This window comes from Arvicola amphibius, chromosome 10, assembly GCF_903992535.2.
Source record: "Arvicola amphibius chromosome 10, mArvAmp1.2, whole genome shotgun sequence".
Classification (NCBI taxonomy): domain Eukaryota; kingdom Metazoa; phylum Chordata; class Mammalia; order Rodentia; family Cricetidae; genus Arvicola; species Arvicola amphibius.
Window position 1 is genome coordinate 796,981 of NC_052056.1, and position 15,243 is coordinate 812,223.

Genomic DNA, 15,243 nt, shown 5'->3' on the forward strand with positions numbered 1-15,243 from the left:
CAAAGGCACACACTCAGGCATCCGAGTCCATGTGGGCATGCACACACATATGTATACACACACACTTGCAATCCCTTCTCCCCACATACACACACACACACACACACACACACACACACACACACACGAGGAGGCTCACCCTGGGACACTCACCCCATCTTCTCCAGCATGTTCCTCTCAGCACACCAGTTCAGCTCCATCTGCACCTGCTCAGCAGTGTCTTCCCCAGAGCCTTTGCTGGCAGTCTTCTCTCCCCCACATGGGCTCCCCGGCTGCACCTTGGCACAGCATTCTCAAAAACACTGTTTGCTTTCTTTACAATCTGTCTTCCTAAGGCGAATGCTGTGTGTGTAAAAACAAGGGCCTTCTCTGTGTAGTTAACTGTCAATCCCAGGGCTTAGAATAGGCTTAGTGCACAGGAGGGGCTTAATAAATATAGTAGAGTAGAACACTCATCTTGAGTCTAGCCCAATATCCCTTTCCCTCTCTGACCCCTATTAGTTTGGGTAGAAGTGACTTTTAACCTTCCTAGCGGTTTCCTGCATCTGTGATAAGCCCAATTCCAGAAACACTAAAGACAGCAACAATGGTGGTCACAGGGCGGGCATGGAGTCCTTCTGCCATATCCCCCTGAATCTACACATGTCTCTTGACTGCTCTGGGCATCTGCTCCAGGATAGCCCTTGAACCACACCATAAGCAGAGTGTCTTGCTCTCGGGCCAGATTCTTCTGTATGAGATGGCCACCCTGTGTATTGTAGGATGATGACCAACATCTGACCTCACCTAGTAGGTATCAGTGACACTAGCTCATCTCCAACATCCTCAACACTCCCTGAGCAGAAGAAAATCAACCAAGATAATTGATTATAGGGATATCATAGAGGTAAGAATGCCTTAACTCCAGCACTTGGTAGGCAGAGGCAGGCAGAGCTCTGTGAGTTCAAGGCTAGCCTGGTCTACAGAGTGAGTTCTAGGATAGGCTCCAAAGCTTCACGGGAAAACCCTGTCTTGAAAAACAATAACAAACAAACAAAAAAGAACTAGTGGCTGGCTTCTCTGCGTCTCTGATCTTTCAGCTTTCACCCCGTAAAAAACAAAAATCTCCTGTATGGACCTATCTAACTCTTCCTATTTCCTACGGAGACGGAGAAGAAAATGTTGCCCTCGTGACAGAAGCCCTGGCTTCGGATGGGAGAAAAGGGTTCAGGTTCCTCTGGGATGCAGATCCACACTGTCAGGCTTCTTGCTATCTTTGTTTTCTTTTGTGCTCACTAGAACTCAGATTTCTGGAACTCTTACTCCCACGGCTGACGCTGCACTCAGATCCCAGAACATCTGGCCACAGCTGCTTTTCCCAATGAACAGGAAACACGTGCTTTATCTGCACCGTCCCTGTCTTCCCGGACATGTATTAATAGTGGATTAGCTCCCCTAAGAGTGTGTGTATGTGTGTGTGTGTGTGCGTGCGTGTGTGTATGGTGTGTTTGTATATGTCTTTTTTAACTTTTGTTTTAGTTATTCTATGTGATTTTTATATCATGTATCTTGATCCCATTCATTTCCCTATTCCTTTGCATCTGTCCTCTGTCCCTGCACCCCCCCCCCAATAAAACAAAATTTAAGAGGAAAATGGAAAAGGGGGGGCTAAAAAAATCTCCTCATGGAAGTTCCAGTGTGACGCAATGAGTCACGCAGTAAACCCCTTTGTTCATGTATCTTTACTTGCAAGTGTTCATTGCAAAGAGTCATTGATCAGGTTTGAGGCCTCTGATTTCTGCTACACTATTGATGCTGGGTTCTCACTAGGACCCCTGGATATCCTGTTGTTGCCCTGTGTTGTGGAGATCCCGCAGCTTTGGGCCAGCAGGTCAGGTCACTTCATGTGTCCAGCAGATCACAGATGGGGTGGATGTTGGGGCAGGCAGGCCAAGTCATAACCCTGGTTCTGAGCCTGGGCAGCTGCAGGGTTGGTTTGTTCACTACTTCTCCCCTGTCCTCACCACCAGGGTGAGCTCTCTCCAGCACTGCCTCCACTAATTCGCCTCTTGTATCAATGAGATAGAGGTGGGACCAGTTCTGCATCCAAGCCCTCAGGGTTGGCTCTCCCACAGCTACAACAGGACCAGCACTATTGTATTGCCTAGGCAACGTGTAGGGACCACTCTCCTGAGCGTCGCATTTGGTGAGGGGCAGGGACAGCTCCTCCACCTGTCTGAGGCACTGATGGGCTGAGGGGGCATCTCTCATGTCCGCCCATGGCTCATGTCACATGTCAGATGAGTAAGTGTGTGTGTGTGTGTGTGTGTGTGTGTGTGTGTGTGTGTCTTACACACTTAGAGGCCAGAACAAAACCCTGGGTGTTATTCCTCGGGTGTTGTCATGTTTTTTTGAGACAATCTCTGTATTAGTTTTCTTTTTAGTACTGTGATAAATAATTAATTGATCAGAAGCAACTTGTGGAGGAAAGGGTTTGTTTGACTTACACAACACCCCATCACAATCCATCATTGGGAAAAGTTGGGCAGGAACCAGGAGGCAAGAGCTGAAGCAGAGACCATAGAGGAACACTGCTTACTGGTTTACTCCTCATGGCTTGCTCAGCCTGCTTTCTCACAGAACCAAGAACCACCTGCCTAGGGGTGGCACTTCTCACATCAACCATTAATCGAGAAAATTCCACACAGACTTGCTCCACAGGTCAATCTTTTGGAGCCATTTTTCCCAGTTAAGGTTCTCTCTTTCCAAATGACAGTAGCTTGTGTCACGGGATGAAAACTAACCAGCATGGACTCCCATTGACTTGAAGTTGGTAGACTAGGCTGGCCCATCAGTGAGGACGGCCATAGTTTAGAACACAGATGTTTGGGACAGCTGCTTTGTCGGGCTGGATTCCCTATCCTTTCCCGTGGGGTTTAACACAGGTGGGCACTAAAGCCAGGAGTGACAGGGCTCAGTGATCCATCTAGCTATTCTCCAGCCCAGAACAGCTCATCTAGAGGAAGCTGTGAGCCAGACAGCAGAGACAGATAGATCTCTATGAGTTCATAGGCAGCCTGGTCAACAGAGAGTGCCAGGACAGCCAGGGCTACACAGAGAAACCCTGTCTCAAAAAAAAAGTAAATAATAAAATAAAGGAAACCGTGAGGCTGGAGAGATGGCTCAGTGGTCACGACATGGAGTTCTGTTCACAGAACTCACATCAGGAGACCAAGGGACCTGATGCCCTCTTCTGGACTTTTCCAGGACTCACACGATCATACATGCATGTAGATACACACATATACATATGAAAAATTAAAAGTGAATCTTAAGGAAAATAAAAATAAAGGACTCTGCCTATGTGACAAAATTTGGAGGATAGCTCTGGAGAGTACAACAAAGCCCAGCAGTTAGCTTGCGCCCTTTCTGCTTTAGCACTGAGAGAATGGGGGGCTCAGACCGTTACCCCATCATAGGCAGCATATGGACCAGCGTTTAGTCTCCAGAGCCCATGTGAAAAGGTCAGGCGTGGTGGGATGTGGTTATAAATCCAGAGTTGGAGGGGTAGAGACAGGCCAGATAACTAGGGATCACTGATGGGCCAGCCCAGTCTATTGATAGTTGTAGGTCGATAAGAGTCTAGGCTGGCTAGTTTTATGCCATCTACACGGCCTCTGTGCAGCTCCCTGAGTACGCACGAGTGTGGACCATAATCACGTGGCGGGCAGCAAAGTGACCGTAGGTGACAGAGCTCCTTTAAGTCGACACGGGCATCATGGAGTCACAGGAAAGACATCGGCTGGGTTCCGAAAAGCCTTTTCTTCTTCTCTTTGCCTTATTAATGGCACACCGGAAGTCTCAAGCTTTCTGGATTTACAGCAAAGGCTCTGTGCAGACCGGACATTTCAAAAGCCTGCCTTCAGCACGGCTCTGAGCAGCGCATTGAAAGGACTTGCATTTCAGACTTCCCAATTATTCCAACACAAGGAAGCTTCCGGAACACAATTTGCCTAAGGCAGAGGGATTCCTGAAATGAACAAAAAAGGGGGAAATGCCCAAGGCCATGTCTAGGAAAATGAGAAACAGCCACTCTGCCTAGGAGAGCAGAGGTGCTAGCCTCAGTAGTGACCTTCAGATAGAGTCTAAGGACAGAATCCAGCGTGGCTGAGGAATACAAGACAGAATCTCAGGACTGGTGTGGCATTATTTCACTAGGGAAGTATGGACCCAGGACTCTGCACTGTAGCCAGCTCTGGTGAGCCAGTAGACTCCAGTCAGCAGTGATTCCTGATGTAGCCTGTGAGCCAGCAGCAGCTCCCGCCTCTGCTGACTGGGACAATAGATCCTGCCTTTCTGCAGCTCCCCAAATGACTCATCAAAGGTTCTGGCCAACTGAGGAGGGTCCAAACTTCCATGAAACCTCAGATCACTGGGTAAAATTCCCCAATTTAAAAGTTGGGAAACTAAGGCCCAGCCAAGTTAATTAACTTCCTCCCAACACCCAAGATCCAGAGAACAACAGATCTGGGCTCAGCACTCAAAGTGTTAGGCATACCATACCTCAGAGACACACTTTCTGCCCAGAGGGGCTTCCAATGGGAAAAACTCTTTGGCACCAAATAGGGTGGAAAGGTTCTAATATTCCTCAGAAACTTCTAGAAGCTATGTCCACCCTCAGCAAGGTGTGGCTTTATATCTAGCTACAAGTCTCTGTCAACCAGGTCGGACCTCAGGTGCTTTAGGGTTGCCACAGACTGTCCTAACACATCCAGAACTTTCTGTCTTAAGGATTTGTCTTCTGTCAGGCGTGTGCATGGCTGACACACAGAACCTTCCCATTGCCAAACCCATGTCTAAAGTGGAACCAGGAATGATTTGCAGTGGGACCAGGAGACTATGCCTAGCTCCTCGACATTCTCAAGCTAGCCTGAGATGGAAAGAGGTGCTTTTCCCCACTGCAGTCATGGCTCCCTGGAATGATGGAGCTGATGCAGGGGCATCACCTGATTTCCCACCCCAGACACTCCTCTCCATCCTCCTAATACAGCAGAACTGACATCGTGTGTTTCCCAGTATATGTATACAATGTACCAGGTAATAAAACTCCAACATCCACTCAGGGTCCTGCGTGGGATGGCCAGTCATTAACTCAGAAGCACTGCTTTTATTCCAAGCCTGGTACTTCAGCATGACCAGGCATTTTTTCTTCTTCAGGGAATTCTAAAACATGACTGTGTTGGGTAGCAATAGTGTCAAGCATGAACTAAGAGGAGCTGAGTGATGTTCAGTTCACCTGTGTCTCGTATATATAGATTCACAGGGTCAGGGAAGTGTACACAACACTCACCATTCCCCATACTCCACCCACAACCAGCAGTCAGAAAAGCCCAGAGAGGCCTTTTCCCTTCACAGAAGCTTTCTGCCGATATCCACAACTTAACCACTGGCTGGTGAGGACTTGACAGCAGAACAGGCGGACTAGAAGGAAGAGCCATGCAGACAGCAAGATCTAAAAAGGGGCAGAAATCCCACCGTGGGTCAAAAAGACTGGGCTGGGAACATAGCTCAACAGGAGCTAACAGTGTTTTCAAGCCTGGTGATTTGAGTTTGATCCCTGGGACCCACACTATAGAAGGAAACAAGTAACTCTGACAGGTGGTCCTGACCTCCACAGATGCCCTGTGGCGCACGCATGCCTCTCCTATAATAACATCTTGCTCGTGCATACACGGGGACTCCCTGCTTCTGCTGGACTCTGTGTGGTGAGGCAGCAGGCATTAGCAGTTCCAAGCCTGGGTGGACCCTTCTTCACCTAAAGCCAAAGGCTTGGCCCCAGGAACCGAAAGCTAAAGAAAATAAGTCCCACAGGAGGTGACCAGACCCTACAGAGATGGAGAAATTCATCAGATCAGAGCACCCAGGGCTAAGCCAGTATGTAAAATAATGATGATGGTTTAACATGGTGGGTCATCTCCAACCTCCATGCTCACGTGTATTCTCTGTTATGATACAGGAGAGGTATGCCATTTAGGAGTTGATCTAGGCTCTGTTGTTGTGAGTGTATGAATCCATTCGGGTGAGAAGAGAATGGCAGGGGGAAAAGTACATTGAGAGTAGGTCAGCTCCAAAAGCCAATTTGGTTAGCCCTCTCCATGTGACGTCTCCCTGGGACTCTGCCAACAAGAAGACAGTCCCAGACACAGGCCTGCAACTTAAGACCAGAAATACAAGCCAAACTAAACCCCATAACCTACCCAATCTGTGGTATTTTGTTATTAGCAACAGAAAGCAAACAAAGATAGCAACGGCTAATCTTACTCTTCGTCTGGTGTTTAGTTATCGAGGACTCCAAGCATCCTGAAGGAAACAGGAAGACCGGGCAGCTAACCTCAAACAACAGGTTAGGCTGACCCACCTCTGACTCAAAGCAAATACTCAGGGTGTGTCAGGAAAGTCCTTGGACAGACTCCTTGCTAAACTCGTCCAGATTCTTGAGGGGTGGCTGGTGCCTGATAAAGGCTTTAGAATGCAAACTTAAAAAGAGTGTTTAAATACTGCTGATCTGACCTTGCAGAAGCTGGTGGCTTCAACCAGAACAAATGTCAGCCATTCTAGAATTAGGCACCTGACCAGAGACGTGCTAAACACTTACATGACCATTCTCTAAGGAGAACAACACAAGAAGGCAGAGGAGCATCAGAAACCTCCTCCCACTGCACCCTCTCCAGCTCACTGTCAAACCACGGGGCCTGAGTAATAGATCCCAAACCACCATCTGCTCATCAATATTAAGGAATTTAAGAACTTCCAACTTGGAATTATTGACACTAACAAGAGGGATCTATGAAATTGTAAGTGTAGAAAGGACTTGAAAAGAAAATTACATGCTCCCGAGTAGACACAGGCACTATTTGTGGATGGGGATGTGTTCTGAGACATGACATTGGATAATTTTGTCATTGTGTAGAGATCACAGAGTATGAGACACACATAGATGGTATGATTGTTAGCGTGAACTGTCAGCTTGGCAGAGTCTAGAATCACCTGGGTTACAGGCCTCTGAGCAAACCTGTGGAGGATTGCCTTGATTGTACCAGCTGAGGTGGAAAGACCTGCCCACTGTAACTGGCACCATTCCCTGGATGGGGTACTGGACTATATAAAATGGAGAGGGAGAGCTAAGCAGCAGCATGCATTCCCTTGTTTGCTGCATTCTGGTTGTGGAAGCAATGTGATCGGCTGCTTCGAGCACCCACTACCTTGGTTCTCCTGCCATGATGGACTGCCCTTGAGCCCTGAGACAGAATCAACCCTTTCTTCTTCAGTTTGCTTTTATTGGTTTTCTGCCACAGCAACAGGAAAAGTGACCAAGATAGATATGGCTATAATACCAAAGACCATGCAGTTTTACGGGACCACCACTGTCTCTGCAGTCCAGTGCTGATGAAAAATGTTATGTGGAGCATGACTGTATGAGTTGGAAACCTAAGCCCAGAACCTCGTCAGTCACGTGAGTCTTTGCAGATACAGATCAGGTAAGGCATTCCAATGACTGGTGTCTTTATAATGACTGTACTCTGTGCAGACACACACAGAAGGAAGAAAGTCAGCAAAGATGGAGGCAGAGGCTGGACTAATACAGCTACACATGAAGGACATAAGTAGCATCCTTCCCTGGAGCCTGCAGAGGTCGGATGTTCCTGGCACTGACACCCCAGTTTTGGGCTTCAAGCCTCTAGAACCATGAAGGAATAGATTTCAATTTTGGCTTCTAGGCCATGGAGGTTTGTTAGGGAAGTGAAGGAACTAATGCAGAGGTAACAACATCAACTATGGGGGATGGAGGGCTCAGAGAGGGGAACCACCTGGACCTGGTCATCTATGACACAAAAGAACCTCGGTGTCCTCCACACCAAACCACTCAGAAAGTGGAAGATGACTTTTTTATAAAGTCACTACAACTGAGGGGGGGGGGGACTTACACGACAGTGCCTGGTGGATGAACGGACCCGCCCCCTCACAGAGTGACTGACTCAGCACAACTCCCAGTAACCTTAAAGTTAAGCCAAACGATTGTACAGTGTCCATGAGAAGGCATGAAGATCCAACGAGGTGAACTGAGCAAATTGTTGAGCCTGAGGATTGGGGGTGGGTGCAGGGGACAGCACTCGATGGTGAGATACTTTTCTAGTTTGGGTTTGTTCCCACACCCCACAAAACAAATGTTTAGCGTGACACCCTGCACTGGATATGCAAGAAATAAAATCAGGTGCTGCTACTATGTCTCCTTGAGCTCTGTCTGCCTTTTACATCCTATGATGAGTCACTTTCCCACTGCCCAGGGACTCCACATCTAACCTGAAGATGTGAGGGGCAACTAGTTGAGTTCTGGTCCTCTCTTTCTTCATCATTAACAGTTAGAGTCTTACTGTCTCCTTCTTGGATTCCTCTCATCTGGCTGCCTTCCTTTTTCCAGCCTCACTTACTATGAGATTAATGTGACTGGGATACCCAGCTGACTTACTCAAAAAGAATAAGAAAACTCTTAAATTATATAGAGAAGCTCATTCTGTACTTGATCAACCCCAGCACCCAGCACATGTGCCAAGTACTTTGTTAAATGTTTACATTTGAAAGCATAAATGTGAAAACAATTTGCTAGCTGTTTCGTTCATATCAACGCCGATGACAGAAAACCTTCCAACAGAGAGCCCCCAAAGCCCTTTTCAAGTCACCATAAAGCACACAGTTGCAGACCTTTGCGATCTTCGGCTGGATTGATTGTATATTTTAATAATGGAGACCGCTATAATTATAATCGCTTTTGAACATCCTTATTATTATTAATAAGACCAAATTGCATGGTTCCAGGGGCATGCTGGTTCTCCTGTTAGATAGGAGTCACACAATGGTATCACTGTGCAACCCTGACTCTCATCTCCATGCCAACGTGGGCCTGCCTGCCAGTACAGGGCTCTGAGGTTCTCCCAGGCTGTTGAGCCTGTGAGTCCACGCAACCATGATGGGCAGGGCAATGGATCCCAGCTCTTGTATGAGAGCATGCAGGGCAGGGGTAAGCACACTCCCAAGGGCTGGCCTTCCCACAGGACTGCAGGAGTCGGCTAGCTTTGGTTCATATCTTGGTCCTATGAGCCTCTTGTGCAACATTCTCACAGAGCTCATCCTTTAAGACAGTCCTTAAGTGTGGTCTTAAGAGGGAGGATAGGTGACCAGTATGTGGGAAAGACCTGATACCCCAGGGGCAGGGACGACTGCCAAGGAAAGGCCTGTTGTTTTTTGTTTGTTTGTTTGTTTTCTTTTGTTTTTGTTTTGTTTTGTTTCAAGACAGGATTTCTCTGTAGTTTTGGAGCCTGTCCTGGAAGTGGCTCTTGTAGACCAGGTTGGCCTTGAACTCACAGAGATCCCCAGGCCTCTGATTAAAGGTGTGTGTCCCGCCTAGGAAGGACACCTTGTACCAAAAACCAAGGGAAAGCAGGCAGAAAACGTGCAGGAGTGAGCACAATCTGCCTGTAGCTCAAACCTTAGCTGTTTCAGTCTAATGACCTGGGCTCCATTCCCATCCTCCCTCTTTCTTCCCCCATTGCCCTAAAGTCATTTGAAGATTCCAAGCCTCACCTCTGGCACCCTCAAGGCATACAGTAATGCTAGCACAAAAGCTGGGGCTTGAGGTGAATGTTTATGATATCCGATGTCCGCACAGGGATCAGAGATAGGAGGCCAGCTTAATCCCACCAAGAGAGCCTATCTCAAAACTCAAGGTGAACAGCCCCCTAAGGAATAACACCCAAGCTCATGGCTTCCCCAGCTCCCCACCCACCCACACACTCATGCAAACATCGATATGCACCCTCCCACAAGACTGTTAGGATATAAGGAATGGGTATGAGAAAGAACACATCTGTCAAGATGGTCACCATGCTTGGAGGATGAAGCTATCTACAGATATTAACACCTGAAGAACTTTTGGTAATTTACTGCTTCTCTACGAAATTTTATTTGAAACGTTAGAGAACTCAAAAAAAAAAAAAAAAAAGACATGCATGACCCTGTGCCCACTACTCGAGCAGGGTCTGTCTCTGGGGCTCAGGAGACACCTCCCAACTGCCTTCCCTAACCAGCTACAAACCCCCGCTGGTGCCAGAGACAGGACAGTTCAGACTGCAAAACAGGTCGCCAACACCTAGCGTTTACAGTGGGATTATCAGATGCAGATTCTGCCGTGAAGTAGTAGCGTGTCCCTTCATTGTGCCATGATGCAAAACAATTAAATGATACTTGTGTTTGTCACAAAACAGCCTTCTTTAAAAGCTTGCTATAGTCTAACTGATAAACAACCTTGGAGGAACTACTTCGTTGGCAGTGCTGATACAAACCTGGGCGCTTGTTACATCCCAGCTAACTTAATTACTTAAACTTCATCACTGAGTTTAAAGTAAACGTCATTGAATTATCAACAAAGGCAAGCAATGGCTGAGGAGAGCTTTGTGTGAGGTGTCTTCCCCTCCTCAAAGCCTTTTCTGGTTCTCCTTTCTTCAGCCCTGGAACTGCCAGAGCCTGCTTCAGTTCAACAGAAAGTGTTCCTTTCTGCCCTAAAGCCAACAAGAATTTTCATCTTTCAAGGCAGAAGTTTCCCAAATGGGGAAACAGTCTGGACCTGTGTATGGAAGGTTTTTGTATTGCACAGAAGAGGCCCATTCCCACCCAGTACTGTGCGGTCCTGTTAAAGGCAGTTCACAGGATGCTCACGTGCTGGTCCGACTGTTCAGGGGCCCCTAAGCTTCCTCAGCTGACACAGGGCCACCTCAGTCTGCCCTGCAGCCACTCCTGGGCTGGACACACAAAGATCCTGCACAGCAACCACAGCCAAAATTTTGAGCAGAATAATGCACTCCTAAGTTTTTCTTTTATAACCAAACAAATTAGCATGGAGTGTGTCTTCTTAAAGTCTTGAATAATTTAATTAGAATTATACAAAAGTCATGAGCATGTTCTATTTTGGGGCAATCACATCAGCATGAAAAACCCCAACGACAATGTTAAAAATAAAAATAAAGTATCCTCATACGGTGCATTCAACTCATGAGAGAATTCAAACTCGAGTGGGTAGATCAGAGAAGGTCGGATCACTTCTGGGAGGCTTTTTCTTTTCCTAGCCAGATTCGGTGCTTCGGAGCCTGTGTTCCTCCATACAGTGTTAAATGAACATCGTCGGAACAAGCGGGAGAAGAAAGCTGTTTGGACTGCGTTTTGTTTTGCCTTCGCCTTGCTATGCGCTTGGTATGGTTCCCCCATAGCTAATGGCATTCACACTCTTCAACCCCGCTGGGTGCTCGTCTTGGCGGGGGGTCGGCGCCTAGAGGCTGGGCAACCGGACAACTAAGAGGAAGCCAGCAAACCAACTCGGAGGAAGGCAGGCGGCTCAGTGGGGCAAAGAAACTGTTCGGAACCGGGTATCTTTTAGCTAAGCTCATGGAGAAATCTCTTTTAAAGGGTACTGCACCTTGGATGCCGGCCAAGAGTCTCTTTAGCAATGAGACAGCATGGAGGGAGGCTATCAACTCCAGAGATTTCCCTCCACCTAGCAGCACCTTCTTCCAAGACTCCCTCTCCTCCATCCACCCACCTAGGAGGTACCGCTCCTGCTGGAAGGAGGTGTCGCTTCTGGAGAGGAAGCGAGTTACAGGTCTCTTCAGCTGCCAGGCCCACGGGGTGGGGGAGGGCCACCAAGTTCTGAAACATTCGCTCACACCCCCTGAGCTGTGCTGGGGCAGAGGCTGCGCTCCCAGGCGCGTCCCTAGCGCGCGACTCCGCTCCCTATCCAAGCCATGCTCCCCATAGCCCTTTCCTCTTTCAGGAGAAAGCTGCTACTTTAGGGGCAACACTAAACCACGCGGAAACAGTTCTCAAAAGACCCTGACCCCAAGTCCTACCTTCTGCGGCGGGGTCCCGATCAGCATCTCCAGGTAGTAGCCGCGGCCGGAGTCCCCCTGCAGGTTGTCCACCATAGCCAAGAAGTTGGCGGCAGCCCCGGCTGGCTCCAGAGCTAGCGCCAGGCCATCTGCACGGGGTATCTCAGGAGTCCCGAGCCCAGGAATAGCCGAGGCTCCGTGGCTCGAGGCTGCGGCCACCTGAAGGGGTAGCGTGAAGGGAGCCGGGGCCAGAGCGGGGGCTGCGCGCAAGAGCCACTGCGCCAACAGCGGGAGCAGGAGCGCTCGGAGCAGCGCGCCCATCCCCGCAGCGGGGGCTCGGCGAGTCAGCGAACACGCGGGGCTGCGGGGCCGGGCGGGACGGGGCGGGGCGGACGGGGAGGAGGCAGGAGAGGGCGGTGCCGAGTTGAGTAAGTTCTCAGCCGCTGCCCCCTCTGGCGGCCGCCGCCCCGCACGCCCATCCCCCCCCCCCTCCCGTGGCCAAGGTCAAGGATGGGCTCGGGGCGCACGTTGCTCGGGCCGCGCCTCTTCCCGGGGAAACTGGAGTGCAGAATTTCCTCGGAACGTGCCCGGGAGGCCGTGGCTAACGGATATGACGAGGCTCAGCCGAAAGCTGCGGGAAAGTTTCGGGAACCCTTAAAGGCGCAGCGAAGGCGCTAACTGGCTTCCTGGCCATGCGCTCGAGGGGTACGCGGGGGTCGCCTGGCCCTGCAGAGGCTGAAATGCCCAGACGAGACACGGGTCAGAGCGCGGAGCAGGTTACTGAGAAAGACCTCGCCTCTCTGCGTGCCGAGAGCACGTGGTGGTGGTGGTGGGGTGCTGTCAGCCTCGCAGGGCTTCTCCCATTCAGGATCTTCCCTTCCAACTCCCCTGAGAAAGGATGAAGTTTGAATAGAGTCTGGGAACACTGGGATTAAGGGAGGCAGGTTGGCGGGGGAAAGGGGTGGGGGTCTTTGGATTTCTGAGAAAGGGTCTTGGTTGCTGCTGCTGCTCCAGCCTGCTTGGCCTCCCCTGAACTCAAAGCCACAAGCAAGCTGGGTAGGTGGCTTTGGGCCTGGTGTTCCCCTCCCTCCGCTAGTCCTTAATGCAGATTCCACCCTGCTAGGAGCTGAGCTCAGTCTGCTGGGAATCCAGTCCACCTAGTTAGTAAATTGCTTACTACCAGGGCCCCAAATGAGGGCCGCGAAGTCAGCTGCCATCCAGCCCTCCCCTTCTCTCATTCACCCGCCAGCTCTCCGTGGATTATCTAATACATACCTGTTTAGTCACAGAAATGTGTTCGGAGAGCTATTTTATTTCAGGTACTGAACGCAGGGGGACAATTACACCAGCTAAATTCATCGATTTCTGGCTGAAACAAGGAATAGAAGAAATCTTTGTGTCTCCTCTAGCCAAATTATGCTGGCTGTTTTTATTTTTTGTTTTGTTTTGTTTTAACAAAAATAAACCCATCTTCAAACAGTGAGGAATAGAAATCAAGCTTCCCTATTTCCTGACTGGAACTTCCAGATACTTCTATTCTAGTGTCTGTGTTTATTCTTGCCTTTTTAGTCAGAATCCCATCTTGCTGTACCAGGGACCTTTCTGTCTAAGATCGTCAGCTACACTGCTTTCTAAATGACTTTAGTTATAAGCTGCATTTCCCCTGAATTGCATCTGAGCTCCAAGGAATCTCCGTGAAAGAAGGCCTGATTGAATCCCAGGATAGGACCTAAATTGTTATTCCCCACAAATCTGCATAGTTATTGAGAGTTCTTACATTCATATATTCACATCTCAAATCCAAGATTGTAAGGGAAGGGCAATTTTAAAGAGATGATTATTGTGCTCTCTGATGTCCAGTATTGAAGGGTTCACAAACAAACAACAACAGAAATCCACCCAGAGAGTTCTCAGGTTAGCAGCCTTGTGGAAGTGCACAGAATGTGCTATGTGATGTATAAGTTATAAGGTCAATAATAAAGATATTTGCTCAAGAGTTAATAAACACACAAGGGAAATCTGTAAAACTCAAGTTTAATTAAAGTTTGTATTTGAAACTATTCCATGTACCACGAATACCCCAAGCTTTTCTTGGTAAAGGGGAGACATACAAACCGCACAAAGACACAGGACCAGAAGCACATGTAGCTTTAATGAGTGGGAGCGCCGCCTCCCCAGGCACTGAGGTGGCCACTCTGGACACCTTGTCTTTATTCTGAGGTCTTACAGTCCTCCATCCTCACTGAGATGCCCACTGGATTAGACAGACACTAGCTCTACCTCCAACTGTTGTCTGGAAAGTGGGTTTGCTGCCCCCTCATGAGGTGCCCTTCGCTTTCCTTCCCATTAACTCTTCAACCTTGAAGCACTTCCAGGTAAAAGCCTTCTTCCCACAGGGCTCAGGAGCAATGCCAGGCAGGAAGGGGTGAGTCCTAAATGCATAGCATGCCCTTGGGAGGGGCTGTCTCACTGACACCTCCACGAGATCGCTGGCCCTGTCCATTCTGAGATCCTTTCATGTTAGAAGTTCTCCATCATCTGGTCTAAGGATCCAGTTACCCTGCTACAAATGATTGGGGGGGGGGGGGTCCTCTGTAGGCTGATCTCTATTTATCAAACTGCAAATTAAAAATAAGAACATTAGCAATTAAAGTTACAACCCACCTGCTCCAAATTGGTAAAATGCTTGAATTTAATCCCAAGCATCCACTTAAAAAGTCAGACCTGGTGGCACTTCCCTGTAATCCTGGCATCAGGGAGGCAGAGACAGGTAAATACCTAGGGCTCACTGGGCAGCCAGTCTAGTCTAATTGGCAAGCTCCAGGTTCCAGTGAGAGCCCTGTCAGTGGACAGTGCCTGTGCTGGTTTGACTGGGAACGGCCCCCGTGGGCTCCTGTGTCTGAATGCTTGGTTCCAAGCTGTTGAAGATGTTTGGTAAGGATTAGGTGTGGCCTTGTTGGATGAGGCTGTGTCACTGGGGGTTGTAGTTGTTTGTTTTTTACTCTTATTATTCTTTTGGGGGGCTGCCACCCGGCTCCCAAATAAATCACACATGTAATATTATTACTTTTAAATGCCCAGATTTAGCTTGACTTGTTTCTTGCTAGCTTTTCTTAAATTATCCCATCTACCTTTTGCCTCTTACTCCATTGCTGGTTGTGTAGCTGGTTGGCTGTCCCCTTCTCCTTGCTCCTTCTTTTCTCCTTCCTCAGACGTCTCCTATTTATTCTCTCTACCCCCACCCTCGCCTGTCCTTTCTCCTGTCTCACTATTGGCCATTCAGTGCTTCAGCTGACCATCATGGGGTTTTAGACAGGCAATGAATCACAGC

General features: G+C 48.8%; 1 protein-coding gene across 1 annotated transcript in view; it reads right to left on the minus strand.

Moving 5' to 3' along the window:
- Positions 1–12,283, minus strand: part of Bace2 (beta-secretase 2) — an 81,040-nt gene extending 68,757 nt beyond the window's left edge. The window contains exon 1 of the mRNA XM_038345661.1: positions 11,934–12,283. Coding sequence (XP_038201589.1) covers positions 11,934–12,233 — 300 coding nt within the window. The 5' untranslated portion in view covers positions 12,234–12,283. The remainder of the gene's footprint in view (positions 1–11,933) is intronic.
- Positions 12,284–15,243: the final 2,960 nt, after the last annotated feature.